At 45.6% G+C, this 16,812-nt stretch overlaps 1 protein-coding gene across 1 annotated transcript in view; it reads right to left on the bottom strand.

The window, feature by feature from the left end:
• EFCAB6 (EF-hand calcium binding domain 6) overlaps positions 1-16,812 on the bottom strand; it is a 203,315-nt gene that overhangs the window by 88,918 nt on the left and 97,585 nt on the right. The window contains exons 13-15 of the mRNA XM_023509416.1: positions 16,580-16,736; positions 13,318-13,488; positions 11,632-11,800 (exon numbers count right to left, since the gene is read on the bottom strand). Coding sequence (XP_023365184.1) covers positions 11,632-11,800; positions 13,318-13,488; positions 16,580-16,736 — 497 coding nt within the window. The remainder of the gene's footprint in view (positions 1-11,631; positions 11,801-13,317; positions 13,489-16,579; positions 16,737-16,812) is intronic.

The following is a 16,812-nucleotide window of genomic DNA, read 5'->3' as shown; positions in this document are numbered from 1 at the left end:
TTCACGGAGCAGACAATGCCCTTCAGCCAACAACCCGGGCTGAGCTACCTACCTAGAGCGGAGCCACCCAGCAGGTGGGCTCTTCTCAAAGTAGTCACAATTTAAATGAGAAAACAGGGCTTTGGAAAAGGCCACATCAGAATTCAAAATGTGTCTGTGCATGTAGGGACCAAAGACGTCTATTGATAGGATGACTGAGTCCAGCCAGGACAGAGGATGGAAGGTTTCTGGGAGCTGTGTTTGCACTGGGGAGTGGAGAGGGTGGTGGCTGAGGAATATGTGGCTCGGCGTTTATATGTGTCAGGCAGCTGTGGCCACAGGAAGGCAGAGGAAGCCACAGAGAGGACAGAGAGCAGGACAGACCTGTGCCCGCTGCACAGTGAAGACTCGGCCCCAGGGAGGGAGCCAGAGGCCAGGCCAAGACAGCCTAATGCTGTCATTGTCACCACCGTCATTATTCAGTAACACTTCTTGCCTGTTATGTGCCAGGCCCTGTGCTGTCTTCCTTACAGGCGCTACCCACATCATTTAAGCCTTATCAGAGCCTTGAGAAGGGCTCTCTCACTAACACCAGGCTTAGGGGTTTAGGGCACTTGTCCCATTCACAGGCCTAGGAAGCGACAGACTTGGGGTTCAAACCCAGTTCTTATTAGTAACCACTATGATGGCTCTGCGGTCAGCATAAGGTCATCAGGACAAAGATCAGGGCAGGGGAAATGGAGAGGGAACGGTGCAGTCAGAGCAGCAGGGACGCCGTGCAGCCCAGGGAGACCTGCTGGAGTGGGCAGGAGAGGAAGGATGGGGGTCCTGAAGAGCTGCCATGAGGCCGGGAGACAGGGAGGCTGTCGGGACAGCTCCTCCTGGCCTCTGGTTCTGACAAGGTATGGAGCTTTCGCCCCTAGCCCCCTCACATTAGAGCTGTGGGAGATGAGACCCCTTAGCTGCAGTCTGGATTTGGCTCTCGAGGAACAGAGCATTTTCCACAGTTTGTGGTGCAGTCATCAGCATTCTTTTGTCCGACTGTCGCCCTTTTTGGTGTATGGGAAGAGGAACAGGGAGCTGGCATTTGTCTGTGACAGTAGCCATTGTACCTGCTGCTCCTCTCAGGGCCTGGCCTCAGTGTGGCTACGCACCTTGGTGCCCCATGATGGGGCAGGATGCAGGTGCCGTGTGCCCGGTGGGTGGAGCGGGAGGGGGCTGTGCTGGATGCTGGGGCTCTCCCAAGGGCCTGCCCGGGGACTGGAGCAGGAAGCACGCGACTGGGGACTGGGGCAGCTCTGCGCCATCTGCATGGGAGCCAGCTCGACTCTGCGGAGGAACCAGTGCCCGTGTGCGGTGGTGCAAGTGTTCAGATAGAAAGAAGCACCTGTGGCCACTGTGGGGCTCTGATTGGGGGTTTGCTTTGAAAAGTAACTTTGTATTTTTAAATAATTACCCATGAATTATTCATGGCAAATTCCTCCTGCTCAGTCCTTTCATAAAAACATATGTAGTGGATAATAAGAAAATGTCTGTAGGCAAATGCCGTCCAGCCCAGAGGGGCCTGAAGCACCAGGGAGAGCCGCTGGGCCATGAGCAGCCAGTCCACAGTTGCAGGTGTGCAGTCCCCACGGGGCACGGAGCAACAAAGGACACAAAACACAGCGAGGCCAACTCTCAGAAGAGGCGCCAAGCGCTCTGTGAACACCGATGTCTCCCATGCCTCGCCCGGGCCACCCCCATGCCACTCTCATTTCTAAGTGGAACACAGCAGCAAACCAGCCGGATTCATCAGCACTGAGGAGGCAATTTACAACACAAGGAGGGCTAGCCTGCAATAGTTACAAGACGGACTTAGCATTTACCCGTTCAGTATCTGCCTTTGGTCTCTTCCAGGAGGGGTTTCCCTAAGAAAGTTGCTCAGAGTGACAAACTATCTAGTCTAGCACATTCTGAGTCACTGGATAGTCACATCTGCCATCCCTGGGATGACACTTAGATTGTAGACTCATTCCTCCTCAGATTGATCCCCCCATACTCCACGGGGTCGTTGCTGGGCTCTCCCTGCAGGAAGGTGCCCGCGTGGGTGTCCAACCATGGAAGTGAGACCCAGGCACTTCTAAGCCCGGCTACCACAGAGCATCCTGTGGGAACCACCTGCCAGTTCCTACGTGTCACACGTCTGCTGTGTCTCTGTGGAAACTGCTTGCTGGTTACGTCAGGGAGCCCAGTATGCACCCTTAACTCCTCACAGGCCATTTAGAGTTAATATTGGGCCGCGTCACACAAACGTACTTCCTGCGCCCTGTCCTCTATGTTCTAGTTGTAGTTTTTCTTGTATTTACATATATCATAAACCCCACAAGACAATGCTATCATTTTTGCTTTGAATACTCCTGTGCATTTTTTTTTTTTGAGACAGAGCCTCAAGCTGTCCCCCTGGGTAGAGTGCCGTGACATCTCAGCTCACAGCAACCTCCAACTCCTGGGCTCAAGTGAGTCTTCTGCCTCTGCCTCCCAAGGAGCTGGGACCACAGGTGCCCGCCACAACGCCCGGCTATTTTTTTTTTTTGGTTGCAGCCATCATTGTTGTTTTGGTGGGCCTGGGCTGGATTCGAACCCACCACCTTAGGTGTATGTGGCTGGCACCTTAGCCGCTTGAGCCACAGGCGCCGAGCCAGTGTGCATTTTTTAAATTAAGAAAAATATAGCCTTTTGGATTCAATTGGGTAGATATCAATTGTGATGTTTTCTATTCTTCCATTGACATCTAAGTCTTCCTAGCATCAGACTCCTTCAGCTGGCACAGACTGTCCCTCGTCCAGAGCCCAGCACATGCAGGCACCCAGAACACTGCTGCTGGATGGAGAAATTACCAGCACTCCTTCTCCACCTCCATACCCGAGAGCACGCGGCAGATGGAAAGTCGATGAGGGAGGCCAACGTGGGAACACAGGCGCCAGACACTCATGAACTCACACTGTCTTGTCTGGACAGACCGTGAGTCTGATGAAGAGTCCACGTCTACGCACATGTGAGTTCAAAGTGGTCCCTCAGCCCTGGCAGGAAAGGAGTAGAATACCAAGATACCGTGAGGCAGGCCACAAAGGCCCTTTCCTTATGACCCCGCAGGAAAGGGAGGACGGGACTGTGCAGCTCTGCCGGCTTCTCCACCCAAAGGGCAGAGACTCACACGAGATGCTGCACTGTGCTCGTCCCGAAGCAGCCACGGGACTTTACCCTTCTTCCCTGACTACTGTGTCTAGTGAAGTTCTCTTTGGAAAATGTTAGTTATGAGGTGCCAAGGAAAAGATTCGTGTTTATACTTCAGGCAGAGATTTAAAGGACATCCCCCCATGGAGTTCTGGGGTACAATGTCTAGAGACAGTTTTTCCAGTCATGGAAAACATTCCCCACATGGAGATCATGTGGCCTACGTTCTTTGTGGCAAAACAAAAGAGAATTACAGGTTTCATTTTTAACAGGTAATAGTACTTTCATGTTCACAGACAAAATGAAACAGGCACCAAAAAACCCCCCAAAAAACCCTGTCTTCTCTAGAATTTTCAGAAGACTCCCTACCTTCTAACGAACTCTCCCACCCAATGAGATCTCCTCTTCCACCTCTCCCCCCTGCAGACCAAGAAACTGTGTCATCCCAGATGCAAACAAGAGCTGAGAGTTCCAGTCATCAGATCACCGGTTCACTTGCAGGTCAGGTACCAGGGACAAGAGCACCCTGGCTGGAAAAGGATGTGGCACTTTCAAAATAGATCTAATTGGTGCTTGAATAGAAAATTCAAATACTTCTGGCAAATGGTTCTGAGAATCTTCAGACACACTTGACTGCCTGCCCGAGTGGCCCCCTGCAAGACAGAATCTGCAAAGCCAAACAGCCCCAGGCAGAGGCGCGTGATGTGGCCTCACACAGGCTCGGTGTGCTGGTGTGCTGTCACCAGGCGAGGTGCAGATAAAGGAATGGGGCTGGTTTCCTCTCTGTTTCTTAACTGACAGGAGCACTGTGAAGAACAAAGCGGATGTTCAAAGGGCATAGAACATCCTGCATGAAAAGCCCCTTGTGGGAGGACAGTGCTGGCAGCAGGTTGGTTGTAAGGACAGCATGGCCCACACAGCCCTCCCTGCACGGCGTCTGAGCTGTAAAGGCTCCCGCTTGACTCCAGGGAGGACTAGCAGCTCCCCAAGAGTCACCAGGAAAGAGCATTTGACCGAGGATCGACTGGGGCCTGCACAGAACTAGCACTTTCAAATAGCATCTTATTTAAACCTCATAACAACGCCCCAACAAATGAACCACCAACCCCGTTTCAAAAGGTTAAGAAGGCTAAGTAATCCACCTGTTTTCTAGAAAGATGCACCTGGCAGGAGGTAGAGCTAAGACCTGACACATGTCAGGTGGACCCTGTGGGACAGACCAGAGGTCAGCTTTGACCTCGTCACTTACAGATGGGGAATCTGAAGCCCAGAGGTGCAAACACCTGCTTCAAGGTCACACAAGAGGAGTAAGGGGCTGCTCCAACAACTCTGGGGTGTGTGTTGTGGCTCAGCAAAGGTTGGGATCCACTGACAGAAACTGCCAGGAGAGTCTAGGCACACAGCAGAGGCTCTGGCAATGGCAATGGGGGCGCCTTTTGCACAGAATTCACACAAGGGACATGTGCTGCTCCCCACCCAAATGACCCAGCCTGGGGACCGTCTGCCATGTTTAGAATGCGCTACAACAGGGATAGGGACCCTCTGAATCAGCAACTGCATGCAAAGCCATCTAAACTTCGGTGGCTCACAAAAGACAACCAATTATTCCTGTACTCCTGGGTCAGCAGGTCAAGTGCAGTTTGGCTGATGCAGGATGGGCCTGGCTGTGCGTTTGATTCAGGCTGCAGGTGCCTGGGCTCGGCGCCAGATTGCAGATTGGGCTTAGGCTTATTCCATACGGATTTATTCTGAGGACCAAACTGAAGGGACAGCTACTTCGCTGGGCAAGCTCTTTAAACAGCAGTCTTCATAACTGAGAGCACAGGCCCACTCAAAGTCACACCTGAGTGGTCAGGCAAGAGCATGCCATTTGCTGAGTACTGAACGACAGCCAGGAGCAAGGAGAGAGCAGATAACAGCGGGAATGTGAGATTTCATTGATTTAGGAGCAATGCTATAACCACTAGGAACATGCCATGATCACAATGCAAGCATACCCCCAAATCTAGAAATCTCTAATCTACAGGCTGGATCTATCTGGTCCTCAAATTAATTCCACTCAACAAAATGCTTGACCTAAATGCAACCTTCAAAGCCTGGGAGATGAGGTGCCTCAGTCTGAGAATAAACACCGAGGTGATCTGCCAGCCTTTCAGTGTCGGGGGATTCTAGGCATAACTTGTCCATCAACCAGAATGCTTAATTTCAGGGGCAAACATCCAGAACCCAGCCTATGTTTCCACACATGTGTAATATCTTAAGTGTTCCATGGGCAAATGAATTCCGTGCTTCCATAACAAACTTTGAACATTGAGGAGAACAGCAGATAAACCATTACTACATTAGGGGAGGCTGCTCCCCCGCCCTGGGGATCGGATCTGTTGTTCAAAGGGCAAATGGAAACACACTCCAGGGCCCACAGCTCAGCTCAGGACAAACTCAAGTGTGACAGGAAGGGCTGACAGTGACCTGCCATGATCTCCTCAAGGGTAACAGAGCTCTGTCACTCTCACAGTCCTTGGTCTTCTCTCTTCTTGACTTCAAAAGCAGATACATTTTAAATACAGGGAGGACACGACGTTCATGTGCAATTTAAAATAGTTTAACATAGTAAAATACACACAAACTTTATGGACACCTATATATAAATTTAATGCAAGTGTATGATTTCAATAATGCATGGGGGTAACTGGATAAAATGATTTTTACAACTTTATATGGTAAATATAGCCTGACAGTAGCCAAGAAAATATAAAAAAGGGAAGAAAACTGAGGAAAGATCTGTTTTACTAAGTAAAAAAGCAAATATAGAAATGGATGTATAAATCAATGAAATGGAAATTTTCAGATGTAGACCCTATTCCAATGAGAATTTCATAAATAACAAAGGTAATAGTTCAATTCAGAGGGAAAATATAGAAGAAGAGCCCCATGTTGCATCACAAATAAAAATTAATTCCATACGGATTAAGCATCAATATTTTAAAAGAAATAATAAAAATTTTTGCAAAAAAACTAATAGGAAAGATAAGTTCAGGCTCACTAAAGTCAAAGAAATGCAAATTAAAACAATGAATATAATTTTGGCTGGTGTATTAGCATATATTCAACTTTATTATACCCAAAGTTGGTAAACATTTGGAAATTAGGAACTCCCAAACACTGCTGGTAGGAATGAATGTTATAGGATCTTTGGAAATTCAACATGGCAATATGCATTAAACATTTAAATGTGAATATTCTTTGACCCAGAAATTTCACTTCTTCTATAAGGAAGGCATTATAATAATTTCGATGTAGATTCCTAGACTGCAACAAATATGCCCTCTGGTGAGGCACGTGGATAGTGGAGGAGGCTGTGCATATGGGGACAAGAGTTACAGGGGAATTCTCTGTAGTTTCCACTTAATTTTGCAGTAAACTTAAAAATGCTTTAAAAAATAAAGTCTCTTAAAACAAATAAAATTCTTGCAAGAAAATCTAGGAGACTGGGAGATGCAAGAATATACCTTATTAACCAATGCTACAAAGCCAGAAGGTATTTTTTTATAGAGGAAGATAGATACTTGGTTGTATACATATATAATATTTTAATGGCAAAAGATATAATTATAATAAAAGAAAAAGATAAATGCTAGATCTGGGAAATGTATTTGTGCCCTTTGAGCACCTCTATGACAGTCTGAACACAATAGAGAACAAAGCAACCAAGTCCCTGCCCTCACGTGCTAGGCATTGTTTTAAGGATTTCCATGTTTTTGTGTTTGAATTATGTCCCCTAAAGGATATATTGACGTCTCAATCCCAGTTCCTATGAATGTGACCTTTAATGGAAATAGTCTTTTCAGATGTAATTCAAGTTAAGCTGAGGTCATACTGGATTAATTGAGTCCCTTACAACAAGAAGAAAATTGGGACAGGGACACACAGATAAGGTTCATGCTGAGAAGACAAAGGCATAGGAGAAAGAGGCCCTGTGAAGTCAAAGGGGAAGACTGGAGTGATGCAGCTACAAGCCAGGGGTGCTCACGAGGGCCAGCCACCAGCAGACACTGGAGAGGCAGAGGAGCCTCCTCCCCGGGGGCCATCAGAGGGAGCACGGCTCTGCTGAGAACTTCTTTTCAAACCTCTGGCTTCCAGAATGCATGAATATATTCTGCTGCTTTGCTTAAAACAATAGAATAGCTTACCCAGATGTGGTAATTGTTACAACAACCCTAGGAAACCAATACATGTACGTTACCCCATTGAATCCTTATAACAATCTGATGAGGTACCTATGACCATCTTCTCCAATGCAGGGATAAGGAAGCCTCCGCACAGAGAGGGGTGCTCCAGGCACATGGTTATTAAGAAGGAGAGCTGGGATTTGAATCCTAGTAGGCTGGCTCCAGAGTCAATATTTTTAATGCCAACATCATGAAACAAATCAATTTGTAAAATCGATTCATTTATTTTAAAATATTATTGGGCACTTATATGCACTGTTCTAGAAGCTAGGGGATAGGGCAGAAAGTGAAAAGACGAGGATCCCGCCCTTGCCAAGCTTCCGTCCTAGTGAGGGGAGACTGAGGACTACAAGGGAAGCAGTGTCCTTAGGAGAGAACCAGCCTGAATCGGTGCACAGGGGTCAGCATCTAGAAAGGAGCCTTGGGAGCCAGGGGAGCATGCGGAGAAGACAGGGTCAGATTAAGAGAGGTGTGGAGACTTATGGAGAAGAAAGTCTCAGGGCTGAGAACCCAAAGGGCAAGGGATGAACTGGGGGTCTGTGTAATGATGTCTATAATAAACAAACAGCTCTTATTAATGGACAGGAGGACAGAGTATGTAAATAGGCAACTCATAGAACAAATCTCAATGGCAAAATAAATTAATAAATTTACTAGTACTTGATGAAATTAACATAAGTTCAAATAAAAATGCTCTATCACTTTAAAACCATAATATCATACCAGCAAAAATTAGAAAGAGTTGCCTATTGCTAATAGGGGTACATAGAAAAGATGCTATTAAACACAGCTATTAGAAATGTGAAATGTTATTGTATTTTTGTAAAAAGGAAACAGATAACGCATTAAAATAAAAATATAATATCTTAAACCAAGCAGTCCTACCCCCGGCATCTATTTCATGGAAACAAAAGCATCAGTATGTAAGGACACATACAGAAGGATTGTTAAAAGAGGAAAAGAAAAGTAAAAAGGAATTAATGTCCATCAAAAACAGAAAGCCTAATGTGCAGGGCATTGGAATACCTTGCAGAAGATTTATGTTTCTACTGAGAAAAAATAGAAAAGCCAGATGAAATACATCAAAACATCTGTTCAAAGCATTAGAGAGCTGTGGAGGCAACCAGGACACAAAGGGACAAAAATCTGACAGAAGGGGGCTCAGACTCTGACATTCTGAGATCAGGGCAAAGGGTTTAGGATTAAGGCAGATGACCCATGTAGGTCACTACCAGCAGACAGAGGGCCAAGTAAGGCTTATAAGACTGGACAGACCAAAATGAGAGGCCTGGGCCAGGCACAGTACTTGTAATTCCAGCACCGTGGGAGGCTGAGGCAGGAGGACCACTTGGGGCTATGAGTTTGAGACTAACCTGAGCAACATAGCCAGACCTCACCTCTACAAAAAATTAAAAAATTAGCCAGGCATGTTGGTGTGCATCTGTTATCCTAGCTACTTGGGAGGCTGAGGTGGGAGGATTGCTTGAGCCAGAAGTTCAAGGTTACCGTGATTATGATCATGCCATTGAACTCCAGCCTGGGTAACAGAGCAAGTCTGTATTTCTAAAGGGGAAAGAGAAAGAAGGAAAAACAGACAAAAAGAGAGAGAGAGAGCCCTCTTTGCTACAAAAAGTACAGAATTTAGCTGGGTGCAGTGGCACAGACCTGTAGTCCTAGCTACTTGGGAGGCTAACGCAGGGGGAACACTTGAGCCCAAGAGTTTGAGGCTTAAGTGAACAATGATAACACCACTGCACTTCAGCCTGGGCAACAGAGTGAGACACTGTCTCAAAAACAAAACAACAACGGGCGGCACCTGTAGCTCAAAGGAGTAAGACGCCGGCCCAGTATGCTAGAGGTGGTGGGTTCAAACCCAGCCCCGGCCAAAAACTGCAAAACAAAACAACAACAACAAAAAAGAAATCCAAATTCCTGAACAGCTTAACAGCTAAACAACACTGAGCCACGGTCTTCACTGCTAAGCTTTGGTGTCCTCATTTGTGAAATGGGCGTAACATAATCTATACCCCATGGGTTCCTGTGAGGATTAGAACCGGCCAGGCACTAGAAGAGCTGAGCACATGGGAGCTGTAGCTATTACCACCATCAGCGTTACTCCAGGGATGATGACCATTATCATCACAATTGTCATGGCTCTTATTGCCATCGCAAAAATATTATAGCCAATTATTCTTAAAGATCTATAGAAAAATCAATTCCAAAGGTTTCCTTGCCACTGAAACTCGACATTCCCAATCCCTTATCATTTGGGTGCTCTGCAGTATGCCTGACCTGATTCTTTCTTCCTACAGCCAAGCCCATGGGTGAGACAGAGAGCTTCCGGAGGGCTCTGAGCAGGAGGGCCAGCGTCGGGGCCACCGCGGCCACGGTGTTCAGAATAAACCATAGCATGGCCTGGGTGGGAGCAGGAGGCAGCGAGACAGCGCTGCAATAATCCAGAGGGAGACATGGGAACACAGGGCAAGGGTCGTCTATTCTGGAACAATCTAGGAGGGAGCCGAAAGGTTTTGTTGACAAATTGGATGTGGGTGTAAGAGGAAGCCCTGAGCAGTGGAACACAGGTGGTTGCCTCTGACTGAGTGGTTGCCTCTGCTGGCAGAGTGGCCTTGAAGACACATCTCTGCGATGTGCCTAGGTGGGCAAGGGGAGGCTCAAGGTGCGATGGACGGAAACTGGGCATGGCTGGCTTATCAGCAACAGACAAAGCAGTAAGATGGGAGGAAAGTCAGCAGCTGTGGGCGTTTGTCCAGCTTTGCCACCCTCTCCTGCCTCTGCTGTAAGGCGGTCACGTTCCACTCTGACAAACCAGAGTCAAACAAGGCATTGTTAGTCTCCTGCAGCCTTGGGAGCTGCCTCTAAGAATTGGTGCCGAGCACTGAGCTAGTTCAAAGCTATTAGGCGCTGGGGCAAGGATGTTGGGCCAAAACTTGGGGTGAAATAAGACCCAATGCAGAAGGCTGGGAGGTGAATGCGGCCTCGGGAGTAGACGACTGGGGCAAGGACACTGGTGCCAGGTAACTTGGGGTGAAATAAGACCCAGGACAGAGGGCTGGGAGGTGAATGCAGCCTAGGGAGTGGGTGACTGGGGCTTATTTACCTTCCAGCCCTGGCTCCCGCACCATCACTTGCCCCATTAAAACTGTCATGTGGAAGTCATCAATGACTATTGGCCACCTGGTCCCCCACAACAGCCATCTGAGGACCCTTCCTCTGCTTTTGTCCTCTATGTCTTAGCCCCATCCTCATTTCCTATCCCCGGCCTATTTTTTCTGAGTCTTTCTTGAATCTGTTCTCCTCACCATCCCCTTATGCTCACAGAACACCAGCCCACTGAGATCTTTCAGTTTTGTTCTGTTTGGGGAGGGGAGAGGGTCTGGGCCATTTGCGCAGATACCCAGCCCCATTTCCCTCCTCCAGCCCATCCTGTCTGACACTGTGATCCCAAAGCTTAGAAATAAGAGCAGGAAGAGCCTGTGACGGTGCCCGGCGTAGGGCATAGGGGCTACTAATGTAATCATTCTCTGCCTGGAAATACATTTCTCTCTTTCTTCTGAGTTTGTCCACATGGACACTGTTACATATTAACTGAAATGCTTCCCTTAAAAATAGCTGAAGATGATTAACTGGAGGGATCATAATAGGAATTTTAAGCAATCATTTAAATTAATTCCTGAGAAGTCTGTGCAGAACCCTTCAAGCTGAGCCCTTTCTGGCAGAAACTCACTAGTTCCCATAAGTACATGCAAATCAGCCTCCGAGTTTCCCATATTTCACCACCAGATTTCTTTCTTTCTTTCTGCTTTTCTTTTTTATACTTTCGAGAGGAACAAACCCCAGCTCTGTTATCACAGGATCAGGAGAATCTTCACTGGTGGGCAGGGGCCTGGGCCACTTCTATTCCCACCTCCACAGTGCCAGTGCTCAGGAGATCACCAAGCAATGCATGAATGAATGCTTTGTTTTAAAAGTTTAAATATCAAAACCGGCCACATCCCTACTGACATTATTCTCTAAAGAAATTTGCCAAAGACAACTTATGACCAAAAGAATTCTTTTAAATTGTTCATAGAAGCCTGGAAGTGGATGTGCTTTGTCCTGGGATAAACCACGATCCTTTGAAAGCCTGTTAGTGTAATAAAACCCAACTCCTTCAGAAAAGAAATAGGTGCAGAGAAACCCGTTCTCCTACCTTCCTAAATTCACGCACACTGATTTTCCCATTAGGTTCTTTGCCAAAGTCAAGAAACCGTCTTCTGAATGCTGGGTCCTGCTGCTGGATACAGTTTTTGAGTTTTTCGATAACTTCTTCTTTGGTCATATTCTTGGCCGGGGTGGTTTTCTCCTTGGTGGGCTTGGTTCTAAAATCACAAGCAGGCATTTAGAACCCATCAAGTGACCTGGGCAGGGCACCCAATTTCCATGCAACCCGTGACAAAAAGGTTCGCGCTCCCTGTCTGACAAGTAAGGAGACAGATGCTCAGAAAGGGGGCGTGACTCAGATGTCACACACCCTGCTGGCTTGCAGAGCCACGGCCAGAACGCAGGTCAGCAGCACTGTGTCCCCGTGAGAACTCTTCCCGCAGAGCCCCTAACAGTGGTGGTCTGCCTGGGTCGGGAGCGTTAGAGGATTCTGTCATCCTCGTGCTGAAATTTTCAACTGTGCTTTGAGCTGGCCACACATGGTGGGAGACTGGACACACGTGGTTGAAAAAGGATATTTTTTGTAAAGTGAGAATGGCTGTAAATTAAAGAAATAGGCCATTTCATGTGACTAGATTTGGGGACTCATCAAACACCCACGGAAAGGAAGGGAGGTCCACAATGATTCCAAGGTGATTTATGAAATATAAATTGTATGTGCTGTGAATGTGAGGAGGGGTGCAGGAGTGTGTGTGTGTTTGGGGTATGATTCTTTTCTCAGTTCTCTCGAAGTCTCTTGGGTCCCGTTTTTGCAGGGGGATCAGCCACCACGTCGTCATGGGGAACGGCCTTCTGTTCTTTCCCAGCCGCTTCTCTTGACTTTTAGGAACTCCTTGGGAAAGTTCACATTTTATGAAATGCTTAATCACCATTGCCTCTTTTACCAGCTTTTGGAAGCAGACATATCTTATCTCAGAATATTTAACCTTTCTCTTAAAACACCCTCTTTCTGCCCATTTATAACGCAGTGCCTACTGAACAGCACAGATATTCAAATTTCATTAGCATGTCATTAAATATCCCCATTGCTCACGACACTGAAGAACTTTCTAAAAGGCTAGGACAAAGTGAAACCTGCTGAATAGTGCTACACTTTACCTTTCATTATGGATTTATTATAAGCTATGAAGGAGGCCGTTAAAATAGTATCTTTTCATTAGACTAACTTATATTTTTAAATGAAGAAGAGCTAGAATATTCATGAGTCCAATTCTTTATAGATTTACTAAGTATGGTTTATTGTTACAATTCAATTTGGCAATTATTTTAATAATTCTATCATTCATATTAAAAAATGTTAACTGGTTTAAGGGATGCGTGTTCCAATAAATATTCCTTGGTGATAAGGAATGTAAATTTCTAGAAAGGAATAAATGTGAACACAGGTATGTAGTAGCTGAGTTGCAGACCAGCATCTCTGAGAGTTAGAATTCTGGACTCCTGACCCAGGCCAGCCCCTGAGTTTGTAAGACAAGTCCCCAAACCTCTCAGACATCAGTGCTTTTGTTTCTAAAATTAACAAGTAGGCTTATTCCTAAGATGTCTTGTCTGCTGTAAAGTTCTCTGACCCTGACCACTGTATTTATAGCAAGCCATCATTCTCATTTAAATAATAAAATATTAAAATGCTCATTTAGTTAACAAATGTTAAAATATTCACTGGGTTCTATTTTACCTCTCAGAAAGGTCCAGGTGCTCCTGTTCTGCTTTATGAAAATGGGCACAGAAGGGATCCTTTGGAGCAGGAGCTGAAGAGACGGTGGGCAGAACATTAATTCCTAGGCTTTCCAAAAGTTTCTTATAGAGGATGCCTCCTGAAGCAATATCCTGAAACTTACTGCAGAGTCTGAGTTTTAAAAATAATTAAAATACACCCATTAGAATGACTAAAATTAAAAAGACAGACACTAGCAAGTGTTGATGAAGATGCTGGGGGGGTGGTCACTGCAAGCTTCACCCACTGCTGGGGGGTGGAGAAGGGGGATGGTTTGACAACTGAACTGCGGTTACCACAGGAACCAGCTGTTCTGCTCCTAGGCATTTTCCCAAGAGGAAGAAAAAAAAGTATGTCTACACAAAGAGTTATATGATATAGACAAATAGCTAAAAACTGGAAACAAACTATGTATCTATCAACAGGTAAACAAATACACAAGCCGTGGTGAAACCGCAGGATGGAATACGGCCCAGCAATGCAGAGGCAGGAGGTGTTAATATGTGTAACAATGTGAATGAATCTCAGAATCGTTATACTTAGTGAATAAAGGCAGACAGAAAATGGAACGTCTTGTGTGCTTCCATTTATACAAAGTCCTAAAAAATGCAAAGTAATCTACAGCGAAAGAGCACAGGTCAGTGGTTATGTGGGGCAGGAGGACGGAGTAAGGTGCTGCGAAAGGGGCCTGAAGAAGCTTTGCGGGGTGATGAGATGTCTGACATCGACTTGTGATGGTCTTACAGACACATGATGAGTTTCATCACATTGTATCATTTAAACACCTCTAGCTTATTGTATATAGCGTATGCTACAATAAAGATACAATCAGTTCAAAAAAGAGAATTTTTTCAAAATTATAAATGTTGGCATGGATTTGTGTAAGAATTTAGATTGGCATTTTAGCATATGCAAATATTTTAGCAAAATGTAGGAAACCAATGTCAGGATTAATTTCTTTTTGAAAGTTTTGTTAAGATTTTTCTAATCATAAAGTTGTACATGCTTATTCATGCAAATTTGGTAAAGTCTGAGGATCTAAACAAAATTTTACATAGTCATTAGAATCTGCAGGACAACAGAAACAGCAGATCAGGTGAGTAGGGAGGGTGTTCCAATACAGTTATTCATTTACTGGCTAAAAACTCCCTCACAGACAGTGCTGTGTCAGCTGGTGCACTGTTGTGATGCAAGAGCCCTGAGTTGTTGCCACAATTTGCAGCTAAGATTTTCCAAACTGTTTCTCTACCAGCGTTTACTTGGTCTACACACTGTCTTAGTCTTAGCCTTCTCACAGCCAGGTGATGACTTTGACACGCAATTTGATGAATATTTGCAATGTTTTCTGCTTGTATTGTTTCAATACAATGTTCTGCTTGTATTGACTGCCCTGACCTCTCTTCATCAGTGAGGCTTTCTCTCCCTTCAGAAAAACATTTAATCCTTTAAATATGCAGTAAGAATTGGGTAAAATGCAAACATCTGAGCCAGGCACACCAAGCCCCTCCTGATCAGTGAAGCTTTTGCTCCATACCTCCTCTGCTTATAAATCCTTCTTTTCCTATAAAAACCAGCCACTTAGAGAATGAGTTAGAACTCAGACTTTACCTTACAAATGCAAACAATGTAATCTAATCTGAACCCTCACATTAATCTGAAATAAAACACGAGTTGGGCTCATGAATGTTCACAGAAAGGAGACGCAATGGCCAATAACCACCCAAGAGATCGACTTGGTTTCACTTAGAATCAATGTAATGTAAATAAAATCAACAAATATGATTTATCACATCTCAATCAGAAGGACTAGAAGAGAATTAAAATAATATTCTTTTCTTGATTCAATTTGATTCCCCCCTCAAAGAAATTCCCCCAGTCACTGCCCTCACTTTGGGAAACACTGGACTAGACAGCCTGTGAGGTCGTCCTGGTCTCAGTTCTGCGAGAGCATGTCTGAGAGGACGGTGAGGAGGTGACAATGGACCTACCGTCCTCTGCAGACTCGAGGGTTCTGAATGGTAGGTTCTCAAGGTCTCTGCAAAGAAGGAAGCAACCAAGCTCTCTGCAACCCCGGAGGAGACATGTGGGTGGTGAACAGACTCTAAGGAGGGACCAGAGGGGCCTGCTCTCCTCTTTTCCTCCTGTCCTTATTCTCTATCTGACGTCTGCCCCCTCCAGCTTCAGCTCATCCACCACTAGTGAAGTTTTACACTAAGGGGATAAGAAAGTGGGGTTCGAGCTGCTGTTGTGGGATGACAGCCACAGCTGGACACACTGGGAGGAAAAGCCACACAACCACTGAGGGGACAGATTTCCTTGTCTTGACCCCACTAGGAGAGGTGAGCAGTCAGCAAGAACCAGCAGTGGCCTGAATATCACATCTCTTGGCCCACAAATAAAATGCTGATAACTAGGCTCTGTGGTAACCATGACTGGTCTTCACCTAAGTCCTTAGTTGATTATGTGTTAATACCACAAGAAACTCTTGATAGTGATGTGCTGACCATCAGTGCTCAGCATATTTAACTGTAGCAACTAAAACAAAAGAACTGTCAACATTCAGCAAGAGTTGAGATGAAGCTGGGTTCAGTGGCTCACACGTGTAACCAGCACTCTGGAAGGCCAAGGCCAGTGGACTGCCTGAGCTCAGGAGTTCCAGACCAGCATGAGCAAGAATGAGACCCTCGTCTCTAAAAACAAATAGCTGGATGTTGTGGCTGGCACGTGTAGTCCCAGCTACTCGGGAGGCTGAGGCAAGAATATCATTTAAGCCCAAGAGTTTGAGGTTGCTGTGAGCTGTGACACCACAGCACTCTACCAAGGGCAACAAAGTGAGCCTCTGTCTCAAAAGATGAATAAATAAATAAAGATATTTGCTCCCCCCCCAAAAAAAATAGAAAACACATGCGCCCTGGAAGGCAAGGCTCCCTACCCACTGTGAGACTTGCAGTGGGTATTTAACTTGTCCATAGAAAGAAATAAGACTAGTTAGTTACCTTACATACCTTACAGTATATTAGGTAGTAACACTAGTTACTGGTAAGTTAGTTAGTGGTAAGGACTAAGTCACATTACACATATTGAATTCTTAACCAATGTGCAACACTTGTAAGCATTAAATAAATAGCCACTGTTATCACTATTGCAATAGCCACTGCAAAAATACACAAAGGTTTAGAATTATGAAACAGATTTGGTGAAAAATATGACATGAATTACTTACCTCACGAAATGTTTGTTTGTTAAAAATGGGCAGAATATAAGCATGATTCTCTTGAAATTACTTCGACCAAGGATCCCTGTGTCTGCAGTATCAGATGTTCGCAGCATGCTGTAAAAAGCCTGTGGGCTCCTGTTAATGGCCTCACGCACGGCTTCTTCTACCTACCATAAAAACCAAACACAGCTCCTGAGCTGCCTGTCCGTTTGTAAACCATGTGACCTGAGCCGCCTGTC

This window comes from Otolemur garnettii, unplaced genomic scaffold (assembly GCF_000181295.1).
Source record: "Otolemur garnettii isolate 467f Iridium unplaced genomic scaffold, OtoGar3 scaffold00007, whole genome shotgun sequence".
NCBI classification, from domain to species: domain Eukaryota; kingdom Metazoa; phylum Chordata; class Mammalia; order Primates; family Galagidae; genus Otolemur; species Otolemur garnettii.
This window is presented reverse-complemented; position numbering and strand designations above follow the sequence as displayed.